General features: G+C 31.5%; 1 protein-coding gene across 1 annotated transcript in view; it reads right to left on the bottom strand.

Annotated features, from left to right (window-relative positions):
• Positions 1–17,561, bottom strand: part of LOC148282805 (cell adhesion molecule Dscam2-like) — a gene marked incomplete at its 5' end in the record, with an annotated part of 204,870 nt that overhangs the window by 29,952 nt on the left and 157,357 nt on the right. The window contains one exon of the mRNA XM_088224527.1: positions 12,480–12,690. Within this exon, the coding sequence (XP_088080653.1) occupies positions 12,480–12,690 (211 nt within the window). The remainder of the gene's footprint in view (positions 1–12,479; positions 12,691–17,561) is intronic.

A 17,561-nucleotide genomic window follows, 5' to 3' on the forward strand; every position in this document is an offset into this window, starting at 1 on the left:
TAATAAATAATAAACTTTACGTAAAACAAACTAGAAATTTGAATAAAATAAGGTTACATTTGAATTTATTGAAGTTGGTTATATCGAGTACCAAGGGTCTAATAAATTTTTACTCGGCTTATGGACCTGCCATCGGGTAGTTTAATTAAGGCTTTACACGATGTGTAACATTCTTTGCACTCTTCTTATGTTTCAACATCTGAATTTACTGAACTGTCCCATTTGATAACTTTTTGTATTCTTAAATACAAAAACAAAAACTTTTATTTATGTAGGTTAAATTCATCTGGCTGAATTATTTCACCTTCTAGGCAATACCTGAAACTGGATTAAATCCTTTTAGATTGAAGTATAGCTCGTTTTCCGTTTCTCGAATTCTACAAAAAATAAATACTCAAGTTACTAGAAACTTCTATCTATCTGATGCTTTAAGAACAATAAAAAATAACACGACTCTCGGTTAAAGACGATTGATCTTTTTCTCGACTATAGTGTAAAACTTACTTGAATTGTCCATAAAACAATAATTCATAATAACTCAAATTATAAAATCACCATCAAAAGAAGAACGAGGGTTGAGTACGAATTGAGTAGTGGATCAGGTCAAATTGGTAAAGAGTGTTATTTATTTGTGGTGTTAGTTTTGTTAGGGCACTACGCCCAGGCGTAAGGTTTTAATTTAACCTCAGATTCCTTAATGATATGTTATCTGCGTTATTTGTATCTCGGGGAGTATGGATATTACCCGTGGCTTTTTCCAACTAACTTCTTTCTAGGAATGCTAGACTACCAATGATTGTTGTGGAGAAGAAATATTGGTACATTGGTAGTCGCATACGAAATTCCGATATTCTGAATGAATTCGGTCTATGTGTTCCTGATAATTATCTTCGACAAAGGCAACACAGGTGGTTCTACCTACCACAATGCAGAACCAACCTGCCAATGGTTATGCCGGTAGGTAGAGCAATCGTGTTATTCAATCGTATCGCCTCGAATGTCGATATATTTCATGACAGTAGGGTTTCTCTTAGGAAGGCAATTTCCAAATTGTAATATGTATTATTATAAATTGAATCGGCATTCACTTCGTAACACTTCATTTTTAAGTTGTAATGAAAATAAAATCTTGTTTTTAGTTTAAGACATTTTTTATTATTTTACAAGAACACTAATACATTTTCTGGAGAACACTCCTCCCATCGACGGGTGATATAAAACGAATTATTCATTACGCGTTATTTTTTTATACATGCGGCACTAACCACGTATCTTTTGTTTCACTCATTATGGTTTCTGCACACCGGTATTTAGTGGGAATTAGTATTTTACGTGCTGCAGTAAATGTGAACCAGCGTAAAAGAGCGCGACATACGGCTTTGATTTCACTGAAAACTGACGTAGACAGGTAGTCTTTTTTACTCTACTACGCGTTTTGCACGGCGGTGTTGGTGCGGCATGACGCGAGAATGCTCAATTTTAGAACTTAATTTGAACATGGCGTATGAAGCATTATCTCCATTTATACCTCAGTGTTTTATTATGATAAACATTAAAGTTAAATTTAGTTAACGACAAAAAAATTACAACAAATTTGTCAATAATGTATTTATTTTCATTATTTTACAAAAAAATAGTCAATAATTCACAGCATCTTAACCGTACACATCGCGAGAATTTTTGACAGCTTTATTCCCTCGCGAACGGAAGGAGGTGTCGAAAAACCTCACATTTGTCCACTTGACATTTCATCTTGAAGGCTTGTTATTAAATAAAAAAATACATTTAACATATAACCAATACAATATCTTGTAAAACATAACATTTTCTTTCAAATCTTCATAAAATATTTAGGTGGTCATTTTTAAATTTGGAAAAAAACGAACCCAACTTTTACTAACTCCCAATATTTGTGGCATGTTTAGAAATTATGTCAAATATTTCTTTTGTCATGGGATGCCCTAGTTACGAAAGTTTACTTTAAATAAAAAAATAAATAAAAAGGAACAAAAAACAATTAAAAAATAATAATAAAAAAAATTATATGCAATTGCCGATTTTTATAAAAGTCTTTAAAAATTTATAAATTATTTGTACTTCATGACAAGGCTAAAATTTTGGGAATTAGTTTTTAATGTTTTTAAACAATATTTATCATATTTATTTAACATTCACTATGTCAATGCGTAAATGAAAGAATCATTAATATACAATATTACCAAGTAATGGATTGAAAACGTTCTTATTTAGGATTATAATTAGCCAAGTTTGCCAATTTCTTGTAATTTTTAATTAAAATATCATGAACGTGATGGATTATATTATTTTACTTTGTCAGGGATGCAAAATATCAAGTTGTTTTAACAGTAGACGGTTGAAACGAAATTTCTTGTTAAGTGTTTTAGTCAGGACAGAATAGAAGAGATTCCAGAAGGAGAGGGATGGATGCTTTAGGGTGGCAAAAATGGGAAGGTAAAAGGGGGTAGCCACACAACTAATTGCGATATATTGCTTTGCAAATTTACTTTTCATTCCCGGAACGCTGTACACTTATTTCATATATTATATTACACATACAGCAAAAAAATCGATTGGTGCTGAATAACGGATATAGAAATTCCTGACATAAGTTTATGTAAAGTATTAATACAGGAGTGGTACTCGGTGTCATATAACAAAACAAGAAATATCTTGCGTTTTTCCCAAGCATTGTTTTGTTTTTTTTAAATAGAATTTACCTAAAAAGGTTAAACTGAAAAAAACACAACACATTTATAATTTACTGGGCATTTATTTAAATGTCTTATAAATATACTCATCAAAAAATTTACCAAGTCGAACTTCCAATAATGAGGTTCAGTGGTTTTTTAAAATATTTTTTGATTTGTAACTTAACTATCAAACTAAGTCAAATTAAAAATAAAAAAAAAACATTATGTACGGTTTTACCAGCGCTACAATTTTTTTTAAATTAGGTGATTATGAACTTTCCTCACCTGTGACTTCACAAGTTTTCTACGGTGAGTTATCCTGATTGGTGAGTTAGCTTCCTAGTAACCGACTATGTATCACTCTGTCATTGGTTGAGTTCAGAGAATTAGTGACGTCGTTCAAAGTATTTAATTTTTTCGTTCATTTAAGAGAAACTTCGCTTTACAATAAAATACTCAAATTTTGACCGCACGTAAAAATACATTTTTTTATATCCAATTTCCCGTTGCACTGATTTTTTCATATTTAAATTTGTGACAACAGAGAGAGAAAATATTTTTAATTCCCTTCTCATAAATTGTCATTATATTGTCACAAATTGAAATATGAATAACTCCCTAAGAAGGAAATCCACCCAGTCTGCAAGTTTTTGGAGAGTCTCAAAACATTGTTAAACTTCATCATTCTGCAACTTATACATTTCTGCTCTCACGCATAAGCAAAATGGCGGCTATTTGCAAAAGTTGTATTTTGTCTGTGGTGTTGAAGACATAGTACCGTGGGGAAGAAGCAGAAGGTGCTCTTGGAGATATCATGTGGACTGCATGGAAGATACAAGGCTCACGAAAATCAGTAAGTTTGAAAACTTCTGCAGCAGAAGACTACCAAGAAGACCACCGAAAAGATGAAGGGACAGCTAGATGTAATCATTTCAAGACAGTATACTTTTACAAATATGGCATATATGACCTAGACTAGGAGGAAGAAGGAGAAGTGTTCAGAGATATGGCACTTTTTAGTACTGATTTTCTTCGATGTTATTTTCCACATTCGCTTCTAAGTGGAGTATGTGGACATCACCAATTGCCTCCAGGAGACCAAATCGCCAGCCAGCACTCTCGTTTCTTACCACGTCAATCCAGCGCCTCTTAGTTCCGCCGAATAAAATCGAAAGACCGTCATCGACGGCCTTACAGGATGACATGAGCCCGCAAGATTAAAGAAAAGGCAATTTGGGTAAAGGTTCTCCTGAGGCATGCGCAGCATGTGTTCAAGCCAGGTCCACCACCGCATTCTCAAGATGCTCGTCATAGAAAACTGCTGCATTCGTTTTCGGACTTCAATGTTAGTTATAAAATCGAACTACCTAATATTCTTCTCAAACACTTACTCTCAAAAGTTAGATGTTTGGTGTTCTGAGCTTTGGTAAGGTGCCAAGGTTCGCACCAATATAGAAGTACTGGCATAACACAAGACTTGAATAGTCACAATTTTGTTTTGACCGAGTATAGACTAGAGTTTCAGACAACACGCTTTATGTTAGTACTTATCAACATTATGAAAATGTTTAAAAATGATTAATAACTAAAAACATAGTATGTCAATTTTTAATAAACATAAAACCCGAATATGTCAGATGTGCACTGTGTTTTTGCTGATGGATATCTAGATACTATATTATTGGTTAAAAAACTTGGAAAATCATTGCGGTACTGAAATATTTTTTTTACTGCATTTGTTTTATGTCCAATGGTTTAAATGTACCTCGTAATTCATTTATTTTGTTTATGAGGGCAGAATAGTAGTCAATATCTGATACATTGCAAAAGGGTCCTTCTTATAAAAAAAAAAATAATGATACTAAAATAATAATGATAATTTTTGTTCTTACTCAATTAGCCGGGTAATGCAATACCCAATCATCCATATAACCATTACAAAGTCTAGAAAAATAAAAAATAAAACATATTGGTGGGAAAACTAATTTCCACGTGGATGTGAGGCGAACAATAGCGGGGGGCGAAGCCCTAGGTCTTCTACGATATTATTAAGCGGAGCTGATTTTTTTTAATTTGAATGAAATAAATGAATATCCTCAAAATGCGATATGCAGTGTCAATCGGTCACAACTGGTCACTTACAAGTACCACCAACACTAGGACAGACCCTCCATCTGGAGCTGAACACTGGTGATTGGTGGAAACAAAGTCTATGATGCGGCATACGTTCAAAAAAATAAACGCCCGATTCACAACACGAGGTCTTATTGTGGCAGGTGATCAAAGGATACTAAAGGGAATAGAAAAGTGGTTGTGGTTATAAAGGATGTAGAAGTTGTGACAATTCTTGAACAATGCATATTTTTATAATTTGCATTCACAGATTTAAAAAAACATAATTTCTTTGATAAATTAAACAGATTAAAACAATGTGACATAAAACATATAAAAACATTCGAGGGAGAACCAACAAAGATTTAAAGAAAAAATCTAAAAAGAAAAGATAAAAATAAAAACTTAGTAGAAAAGGTAACTTAACCAGAAAGATTGGCACTTAAGTGACCTGCTCCAATGCTGCCGCTAACTTGATCGCAGCAGTGTTTCACCAATTGACTAATAATTATGTTCAGGCTTTTTCCCAGCCGTTCTCCGAGGTCTGCCATCTAGTTATATGAGAAATCAATTTTCAATTTTTCATCCTTACTGCTTTGGTGTCATCATCATTTACCTATCCGCACCCAGTGGTGTATAGAATACTACATTGGTATTTCAATAATAACAGTCCGAAGACAGTGATAAATTGAAGTGTTAAACCACCTTCAAAACAAATATTTCACGTCAACGTTTGTAAAATACTCGTTCAGGGTTTGGTTCTAAGGTGTACACAAAACCGTTTTCTGAATCCACGCGGCCACAGACAGATTTTGTACAGTGAGAATCAATTTTATGATAGCCTGTAAAAATATTTCTCTAAAATGTTGCAAAGGCAACAAAAACATCCACTAGTTATTAAAAATTTGTGGATTTGGAAGTATCGGTCGGCTTTTATTTCCATAGCAAATAACATGTTAAAAATTGTCGCAACAGAGAAAAAAAACATTTTTGAGAAGGAAATATGGAAGTTTAGGCATTTAAAGGGCTTATGAGCTATCATTGGTTGGTTTATGTAGCACTTACATACTGTTCAACATTCAATATTTAAACATCCACATTTCGTCAACTCTTCCATCTGTTGGCTTTAATGAAGTATAAGAGCTGAAACCGTTTTTGATGTGGATAAGATTCACCTGGCTAAATTATTTCACCAATTAGGCAACGCCTGAAAATTGTGATTTAGAATTTCACAAAAATATATATGGTAGAAATAAGGATAAGAAAAAAAGCAAAATGGATACAATAATTAAGTGGCACTAAACCAACCAAATTTAAGAAAATAGTGTGTATTCAAATTACATTATAAAAACTCTGCTTTCTTTTAATTTTTTAAATTAAAATATATAGTTTTACAAGATAAGCTTTGTTTTTCTCATTGTTGCCACAAAATTATACTCAGTTGACGTCACTGAAAAAAAGCAAAGCTATTGCGCTCTAAACTAGCAAAGATAAAAAGGTTTTTCTCTGCTTCCCTTGTTTCGCACAATTAGTTTCAGTTCCCTTAATTGGACTATATTACAGTTTTATATCTTCACCCCTCCGAGGAAAGTTAAACCACCGACTGCGGTGATCTTACAGTCAAGTCACCTCCCTACATTGTACATTTATAAAAAACTTGTTATTTAACTATATTTTGAGTTTACCTAAATGTTTGTAGACAAGGCAATCACTCCCTAGAGAGTCGAAATTACCATTGAAATATATCGCAACGGAGAGGAAAAAAAAATTCATTAAGAATATTTTTTGCACCACAACAGAACAGGAGGCAAAATAAGGAAAAAAAAAAATTATATATATTTTTTTTTTAAGTATTGATGGTCTATGAAATACTGTTCCGTAAAAAAAAATAGTAGCATAAAAAATACTTTTAAATTTGTAATTTTGAATTCTTGCAAAAACAGTCATTCCTTGGGCTACGTCCCTAATACGTAACGATTCATGTTAATTCGTTTCTGGCCATCGAACTTTTTTAAGAACAATATCACAAATCGTGACGTCACAACAACCAAGGCTCAACTCGTCGCATTTTTCTAGGAAGGTAATTTAATTTATTATTTTTACATTTATGTATTAAAACATTTCTCCACAATATTAACATTAATTCTGGAAATAAAAAAAGTGACTTTTTATTTATTTTTGTGGGTATTTGTAGTATGCGATATTTCCCTATTACAGTAGTTAATTACATCACAAAACACTCAGGCTTGAGAAAAATCACTTTTAATGTTTGTTTTCTCACTGGGAACCTTCCCTGCGTAAGTCGAGCGTCTTATCAACTACACCATGAAATATCGAAGTCTGGGCGTTTACAGCGCTTATGACCTGTCTTTGACTGGTTTAAGTAACCATCTTACACACTGTGGAACATTTTCCATACTGATAAATATTTGCGTGCATTTTTTCATTTCTTTATTTTTGGTTTTATTATTTTAGATATTTAATTACACTTTGTAAAAAATCAATTGCGTACTTTTAAATAACTTCTATTGTATTTTTTTAAACATGTTTTTATTACCTTACTTTTTAAACCTTTGTATTTTATGTTTATTTTGTTATATTTTAATCAACAAATGGAAGAATTGAAGAAATAGGCAAAACATAGGCAAAATGGTGAATGTTACACAGTGTGTAAAGTGGCCACTCAAACCAGCCAAAGACAGGTCATAAGCCCTGTAAACGCCTTGACTTCCATATTCCCCTATTTAAGATATTCTCCATCCCTGTTGTAATTTGTTAATCTTAATGACTCCCGAGGGGGTGAAATCCAGTCTTTTGTCTATGAACATTTGGACAAACTCAAATATTGTAACTATTTTATGTGTTATATTAACAAATATATATTATAAAAGCCCTTTGGACGTTCAATGTATATAAAAAAATAAGCCTTTGATGACAAATCAAACCGTATTACTAAAAAGTATCAATTTAATTTTATCACATTTATTTATTTATGTATTTCACAGTTTTAAAATGTACAGAGTTTATTTGTTTCAGGTCCCGACAAGCTAGGAAATTCCCGTGTTTAGGAAGGACCTTATTTTTTTCACGTGTTTTTTTTAAATTTTTTATTTCATTAAATGATGCTTAATTAATTCAAAAAATAATAACAACACTAGAAAAAATCAATATAAATATAAATTAGAAAACATGCAAGTAATAATCATAAAAATAAATTAGAAAATATGCCAATAATAGTAAATAAATGAGACATAATTATTATAAATTAGAAAACATACCGATAGTAATAAAAATTATATTATAATCAGTATTCATAGAATGACTTTACAAAGCGACCTTGAGGTAAAATATAACGAAAATAGAGGTATTTAGGTTATCCATAAAAATAATAATAATAATGGGGGTTAGATTCATTTGATAGAATTTTAAGTTTTTATCGTAAAATTATATTATATTCAAATGAGCTTTAAAAAGTTCTTGGATATCATGATAAACTAAAATATTTATAAATATACTTACGAATTATAACTGTTTACATAAAAACTCATTTCAAAGCGTCTAAGCGTCTAATAATAAAATACTAACGCTTGTAAGTGAAAAATAAAAAATCTTCATTTGATAATAAATAATTAATTTCAATAATCGTTAATTATGAAGCATCAATTAAATCTGGTAGCTCCTGGTTTGTGGTTTTCTACCATGCTGAAACTTTATCCATATATTTAATGGATAATAAATCATTCTCATTAAGTTAATTCATTCCAAAACACATAACTCAAATTGTTTATAAATACATATGATTTTTTTAAAATTGAAAATATATTTTTTAAATGACACGTGTAATAATTAAGAATTATTTTCACCTAATGGTGCATAAAGCACTGTATTTGTACATCAAGTGTAGCATGTCAAGGTAAAATGATTAGTCTTATGCTTCAAGGACTATGAAATATTGGTAAAAACACATTTTTTAATAAATAATTCATGCAAAACATGACGGGTGACGAGGCGCTTACCATTAGACCACGAGGCGCATTAAACTAAACTTTTTAAAATACGTTAATTTATGTAATTTTTTTATGAAAAAAATGATATCTTTATTTTACTAAATGTAATTAAATATTTGTCAATAACCACTTACCGACTTTTCTATGTCTACCGGTTTCGAGACGTACCCTTTTCTTCGTCAGGACACCAATTAAACCAACATGCATGGTAAGTGGTTATATACAAATATTTAATAACATTTAGTAAAATGTTTGACCACAAAGGTAATACTTTAAATATAAATAATATTCTTTATTTTAATACAAAATTATTACGTATTTATTAATTTTACACAATTTAAAACATATTTTTCTGTTTCTTATGTTTATTTTTTAAATGTGTTTTGAATTTCTGTAGTAAGAAGTTTCTGTACTAACATGTCACATACTAAGTTATGGTACTCTGGAAAAATCGCTATTATTTCTCTTAGAAATGGGAAGATTGGTAATTGATTTTGGTTCACTTTTATGTGGCTGTGATGTCACACTCGTCTACATACGATATGAGACTTGATATTTCTCTCTTATTTTTTTTTTATGACGAAAATGTTTTTTTTGTAATCTTCAAATAGACAATACGGATTTGGAAAGTAAAGTTTTTTTATACCGGATTTTAATACAAAAATATTTATCCTTGCTTTGCGATAAATGAAAGTGACTTCAATACAGCAGTACATCTGTGTAAGAGAGATCACGAATAAAGAACTCATAACAAGGAAGACAGAGACGCTGTTCTGTAACCGATGTTTGTGTGAAACAGATTCATTGTGTGAAACAGATTATGTCCTTTTTTGACGATTATGGGGGACGCACGCATCTGAAAAAACTATTTATATTAAAAATACTATATATTTCTATAAATTATAGAAAATGAATCATGAAACGTATTTTTTTTTCAAATGTCTAAACTTAAGGATATTTCATCTTTTGCTTGAGGTTACACGATATAATATCTATTAGTTATTGTTATCATTTTAAAACGTCAATTGCTTTCAGAAGTCCAGTCACTATTATTATTCTTTGTTTGATTAATTAATTAATCACATTTTGTACCAAAAATTTCATCATCATCATTAATTTTTTGCACCAAATGATGTTTAGGGCACTGAATTGGAACACTAATTGCAGCGTAGTTTGATCATTTTTGTTACACGAAAGTAAGATGATCAGTTTAACATTTCAGGTACCAGTCCAGGGACAAACATTTAATAGTACAAATAATGTTTTAATCAGTGCAAGTTACTTTAAATATTAGGTTAATTTAAAACTTGCATTTTTAATACTCAGTTACTTAAAAACATTAAATTTGTTAATATATGACAATGGAGATAGGCCTACTTTTGAACTTGATTATTCCCTAGGGGTTGTAATCTATTTCCTGTCTGCCAACATTTAGACACACTCAAAATATTGATGATTAGGTTTGTCGTCTCACGATTTAAAAAAAAAATCGCTCGTATTCAATTTACAGCAACATAAGAGATTAATTATGACTGAAGGCCAGTTGCTTGTCAAATCGCTTTTGAGTTTTCGTCAAAACAGTAGAAAAAAAATTTGTACTGTTTTCATGGAATTAATTTTTTCCGTTTTGACAAAAAAAAATAATCATCAAAAAAAAAAAAACTTTGTTTTCGGGGTGAGAACTTTTTTGACATCGGTACGTAGTTCATGTCTTGTTTTTCTAATTATTTTGACGGAAGAGCATAGTTGTGTTGAATTGTAACATATTTTTTTATTTTTAGTCATCTGTTTTAGTTAATAAAAATGGTGAGTAAATAAAATATAATGTATGTATTTATATATAAAAAAATAAATGTTAAACGAACTTCCTCTCTGAACACGTATGGTAAAAAATATAAAGTTATGAATCTGTAATCAACAGTTTACAGAAAAGTAGTTGATAGGAGTTGTCATGAACTATTTTATGTAATAATTGGAAATAAAAAGTCATTTACAATATATATGAGGTTTTATTGGAAAAACTTTTAAAGGAAAACATAAAATTTCTTCCATAGATTAAAAAATTAATTTTATTCATTAATTTACTAAAAAACATTATACAAACATGATGATACAGAGAGTTTATTGTGACACAACCAGGAACGACCAATGCCTGTGAACTTGAATCGACTCGCTAAAAAATCCGTCGGTGCACTTGCAATGCATTCGTTAACATACTTATACACATATATACATACATTTATATTCGTAAACACATAAATATATATATATAATTCAATGTAACATGCGCGATAATGATCCGTGTACTATAAAACGTACACTTTTTCACATTTATTCAACTTAAAATAAGGGAAAAAACAATAAAGTACCTACGCATTGTCTTAACAGTTCACAAGGGTCACATAACCCGCAAGTAGGCAGAAGAATAATGTAGGAACGGAGGATAGGTATACTGACGGGGTGAAAACCTTCTACAATGAAAACAATAGCTTTCATACATAGCTCTACGTGGAATCTACCCTTGTAATCAACCCCACGTGATGCATCGTCAGCATCCCCGAGGGGTTAATTATTATTTTTTACGGGGGATTTTCCAACGTTTGACTTCATGGCATTTGAAATACGCATGCCTTATTGACGATGCTTTCTTTGTATTGAATGTGCGTTTTGAAGCTTGTTTAACGCACTGGAAAACAATGCTGACAAATTATTACTCAATTTTATTGCGTCAACTTTATGGAAACCTACTTATTTAGAATATGGGTTGTATTTATTGTAAACAGTACGTCTCAAAACTATGGTTTAAGTTTTCTGTTAGGATTGAATTGTTTTATTTTTTCATATTAACACGGTGGCTAGCAATCCGTTGGAAGTAAAAACGAATCCACGTTTTTAAAAAAATGACGTAAGTTTGATGAAAATCCGAAATGAAAACGGATTGAAATCAACAAAATATATGAGTTTTTTTTTCAATTGCCGTTGTGTTACATTGTTTTTTTTTTGTAAAAAAATGACGTAAACAAATAGAGCTTGACTAATTTTTTTAATTTGGGTGTCAGTTGCATAAAAAAATAGCCAGAATATTACGTTTTCGCCGAAACGGACCAAATGGGTTCCGATAAAACGGAAAAAAACCTTCACTTATTTTGGCCAAAATGTTACCGTTATGCAAGTATAGGTTCAACAAGATTTTTTTAAGTGTAAATAATATATTTTATTTTCAATTTTGTGGGTTTTTTTCTTCAAAAAAAGGTGTCTTCTTTCTATGCCAATCCAAGACCTCAAGCCTACTTTAAACCGTATCAGAGCTTTAATGTTTTGTTATTTCTTTAGTAGGAGATTGAATGATCTTGGACCAACATGTAAAGAGTGTCTCTGTGCAAACAACTAAAGGTTGAATCACGTTTTTGTCAAAATAGGCAAAATGTGTTGCTTACAGTAAATCATGTAACATTTTTTAAATATAGTTTTGTTAGACGAATCTAGCCATCGTTTGTATTTAAAAAGTGAAATCCGTATTATAAAAATCACGTTTTCGTCAAAATGTCACAAACCAGTTGCTTAATATAACCGTTTTCATTCAACCAACATTAACTTTTTTTATGCAACTGGCTTTTTTTTATTCTTCTAGTCTTAATTTTCCACTTACCTTCATTTGCGGTTGCATGTGTGCAGTGATGGGTGACGTCACAACGAGAGTGGCGCGCATGCGCTGCTCGCCGAACTGGTTGCGCGCCACGCACACCCAGGCGCCACTGTCCTCGGGAGTTGCGCGCCGCACGAACAGCACGTCGTGTGATACGACGACGTGCACGCTCGTGATTACCGGGTACATCTGCGCGCCGTATTCGCGATACCACCTAAGTAAAGAGAGATACAAAAATCAACAAAGTTTTCAGCTTCTGATAATATTAACTTTTTGGTAGAAAGATAGTTTCAGAACAGTAATGAAAACATTTGAAGCCCAATCATAAAAAAAGGTTTTTTTTCGAATTTCATTCTGAAATTTTAAAGGATGGTTTTTATTAAAGAATCAAAAGTAACTTTATTTTCCAAATTTAAAAAAAAACTTCCTTCCCCTCCTAATAGCCTAAAAAAATACAGTTTCATTTATATGGAATGTTTTCTTTTATACTAAGATGATATAACAATTTTAGTGTTTTTCAATTCATAGTTAGTTACTAAAATTTAATAAAATAAAAAAAATATTGAAAAAGGGAAAAACTGTAGGTTTTATGGTTTGCTAACCTCTTCAGTTTTAACGTTTCGTTCATTTTTTTTTTTCGATTGACTGAAATAGCAACTCTAAAATTTTTCGTCACTGAACGAGTTACTCTTTTAAAATTTTCAATTCATAATATCACGGTTTAAACTAAATTTAACTCTTCTATCTTCACTGCGCCCCTTCAGTGTCAATGTGAAAAATTATGTGAAGGGCCTTTGTTAGATTACTTCAACTATTTCAGTTGTAAAACCATCCAACAAACGAATGTTTCATGACACCTTTCTACGAATCGAACCCAGGATCTCGAGCTTTGTAGGCGAACGCATCAACCACAACACGACGTTTTCAAGGTTTTAACTTAAGAGGAGCTATCGAGCCAAAAACACTCGTCCATGTTTCTGGTTCTATTTTACACAAAGAACTGTCCTCTTCATCTGACCCTAAACAGGCAGCATGGCGTCAACAGAGATATTCAAAAGATTTGCTTATTTTTAAAGGCCAATTAGAGTGGTGAATTACAATAAAAAAGAAAGTTCATTAAACTTTTATTGTATTCCCACCGGGGACCGAACCCGAAACCTTCCGTGCGCAAGCCAAGCGTCTTACAGCACGGAGGTCTACTACACCACGGAGGCCACTAAATGATAATTCACAATTATCATTAGGATCCATTATTAGCAGGACGGTATTCATTATATCCGAAGCGTTATATTTTGTCGAATATTACAATTCATAAAGGTCTGGCTTTGAGATAAAAAATAAAATAACTTAAGAAAATGAACAATAAGAAAGCTTTTCGGTGTTTGTCTGAGCGCTAACCGCCAATAATTAAAATTTGTAATATGTTTTAAACGCCAAATAATTAATAAACCTTAATACGAAAATTTTGAAAGTTCATGGAGCGGGCAAACCGACATTCCAATACTCTACATCAGTGATTGCCAACTGTCAGGGTAAGCGTGCCACAGTGGTTCGCTTCGTTACTAGGGATATAAAAAAAAAATTAAGCATATTTGTTTAAATGATTTTTTTTTTAAAAAAGCACCAACTTTGTGGTTATTCATTATGATAAAACAATTTCGTTTTTAAACATGTATTTTTTTACCGACCGGTTTTATAGGTACACAAGCTTTTTTATCATCGTATATATGGTATCTACATATTTCACTTCACGCTTCCCATATTTACAAGAACAACATGACAAATATATTTGACTTATTATCTCCATATGTAAGATAAAATATAAGATTATAAATGAGTAAAAAAAATGTCTCAAAACTCATTGTACACAAGATTTAAGCTAAACAATGATTAACTTGAAGAAAAAATAAATGAAAAGTAATGAAATATTTCAAATTAATAAAAAAAAAAAATTGAAAAGTTTTGACAAATAATTGTGATTTTATTAAAATTTGTTATCAGTTTTTAAGATGTTATGAACTAACTTAATAAAGAATATGCGAATAAATACGTATCAATGTTATATTTAGTAATCACTGTAAAAATAAAAAAAAGGATAGAATTCAACAATTAATGATACCTTGATAAAGAAGCTTGAGTAAAAAAAAGTGGTTCAAAACTAAGTTGTTTTACATTTATTTTATGAAAATAAAATGCTGCATAAACAACATGTTGACTATTTAAGCCACATAGTATGATAGTTCTATAACCGGTTTCATCGTTCTTGTGGTATCGTTGCTAGTAGCATGGTTTTTAAGAAGTTTCCTGGATACAAAACCTGTGAAATTTAAGTATGTGTGGAGTAGAGGGTATTGCAAACGTTGTAAATGTGTTTTATTTATTTATTTATTATCGTTTTCATAAAATCTTAAGTTTTACCAAATTTTTCAATTTTGGGAGCATTTGCAACAAGGTGTAAATAAATCACGTTTAAAAAATGAAAATGAAGTTGGGATGGAGTGAGGTTTGAACCTCGTACCTCCGATTTAGTAGACTAATCTACTAGGACTGCAACATAATTAATAATAAGTAAAACTTGAATTCAAAATTTGTTTTCGCAATCATCAAAGAGAGGCCGGAGACCTTTAGAACAGATCCGGGTAAATGAAGGGAACTTTCAATGTTATAGAGTAAAATACAGAATGTACCGCTCTGCCCAGTTTTTTGGCACTCCTGTTTGAATTTTTAAAATTAGATTGTTTTAGTATATGAATGCATGTGTATGCATAGGAGCTCATACCTCGTTGGAAGATGATAGAATAAACGATGTTGAGGGTTGACGTGAAATTATTACATGATGAAATAATAGAATACCGAATAGAGTAACTGCGTAGACGTTTTATAATGAATCACTTAGCACTAAACTGGACTATATATGAAGGCTCACTGCATGAACTGCATAATGTAACTACCTATTGTAACTGAGGATGTCATCACTTATATATGGTCCAGTGTTTATTTTAGTTTCTGATTAGGTTTTGAAGTCGTGTACTAATTTCGTTTCTCTCAGCGATTTTATATTTGCTCGTATCAGCAGTTTGTTAATAGTCCATTGAATGTTTTGATAATTAATTGTTTACAAAAAGGAAATTTTTTGTGCATGCACTTAATACAATAGCAAGTAGTGACACTAAGAATTGATTTTCGGGTGACACTTACAAAAATGTGGCTTTTTTGTCGTACGCTATTCAAAAAAGGTGATGAACCACTGGTATTATGGTGCTTACATGTACGCTATTGATTACACATTGTTAAAAAGTATTTGTACATTGGGAGCTCGTGAACTAGTATTTGTGCTAAAATAATGTTTCAAAATAATGAAATATTTGACACAAATAGAAAATGCGTGTGAAGTGTTATTATTCTGTTTTTATGAACCACAGTACAGTAGAAATGTTTGAAATAATTTGATAAATTAGTTTTGAAATTTAAATAATTTTATATATTTTAGGTAGAAATTAACGTTGCGGTTATAGTTACTTAAATACGAAATTGAGGGCTGCAAAGAGCATGTATGAATTATATTTAATAAATAATTTTTATTTTGTAAATAAAAAATACATAAAGATATTCTAACGTATGAAAAATGAAGAAAGAAAGAATTAATTTTGATAAAAACAATTACACATCGAATATTTTTTTATCATGATATAATAATTACCTACCTAAATGTTTCATTTATTAATAATACATTCATATAAATTACGTGAGATAAGAAACCTGCTTATTTAATATTAAGAAATACTTTTTGCTAATATTTTGGTAATGAACCTTTATCAAGGTTGCTCTTGTTTTCGGGCGATGGTCAAACCTAAACGAGACCATTTACCCGGCTCCTGGAGGACTAAGTCATCACTGTTCAGTTCTCACTGGAGTAATTCTCAATCGGCGCGTGCACGTCCCGGGGGTGGGCACCTTTCACTTCGGTAGACCGAAGTGTTTAGGTGGCTAAGTTTGGAGTTTTGCAGGGTATAACGCGATCCCTTGCCCAGGGCTACGGGTGAAAACCTCAACAGCTGAGATGGCGGTGATGATGTGCATCAGAACAAATCTTCTCTCTGGCCATCCGGACATACTTCAGGCTGTGGGCTGTTCAAAAACAGCAGCGTGGGACGTTATGTCGAGGATAGCAGTGGAGGAACAATAGCCAACGGTGGCAGTTAGTAAGAGGGATTACTGTCTCGGCATCAGGTGGCAACCGGCCGTAAAACAGAAACCAAACAACTTATATTCTAGTCCGACTTGCAGACTGAGGAATTAGAGGGCTGACCCCAAGTTAATGGGACATACAGCCCGGAAGAAGGAGAGGAAGAAGAATAAACTTTTATCAAGGTTGTTCAAAAAACATTTTTTACTAACCTACTAACAAATAAGATAAAAAAACGTTTATCAGTAGTGGTACACACCTTGCTTCTCTTTACAAATCTTTTTATGCAGGCTCGTTAATTATTTTGACTATTTATAAGTCCGTTTCCAAATATTTGGATTTTGTACTGCCACGTCTTTCTCGGTGTTCCTCGTTTTCTGTAGCAATTCACGTTCGCATTTTAGCAATTCTTTCGCTGTCTATTTGCTTAACATATCCAAACTCATTTCTAAGTTCTGTCGACAGTGCTTACTTCAACTTTGCATATTGTACAGATCTTGACATTTATGCATCTATCGAAGAAAATTTTACCGAAAAATTCATAAATGATTGTATTTCAACAGCATAGTGGAATTTCATTTAAATCGTATTTCAAACATCCATATAGTGTCATCGAAAAGCGTATGGATTTTATTACTACGTTTTGTTTTTGAAATGATTTTTTGACAAATATTGTTTATTAGTTAAGGTATAACAAGGTGTTAAAATTGCATTTGTCATATTCTCCAAAATAAATACATTATTCAACCATGTTTTTAGTATATCCAAATGTTTAAAGACAGACCGGACTTGTTCACATAAGAGATATTTAGATTTTAATTTATTGCAACAAAAAATAAAACATTTTTGAGAAGGTAGTATGAAAGACTAGACATTTACATGGCTGATGACCTGTCATT

The sequence above is a fragment of the Micrasema longulum genome, unplaced genomic scaffold (assembly GCF_059751315.1).
Source record: "Micrasema longulum isolate JH-2025_06_02 unplaced genomic scaffold, ASM5975131v1 h1tg000288l, whole genome shotgun sequence".
NCBI classification, from domain to species: domain Eukaryota; kingdom Metazoa; phylum Arthropoda; class Insecta; order Trichoptera; family Brachycentridae; genus Micrasema; species Micrasema longulum.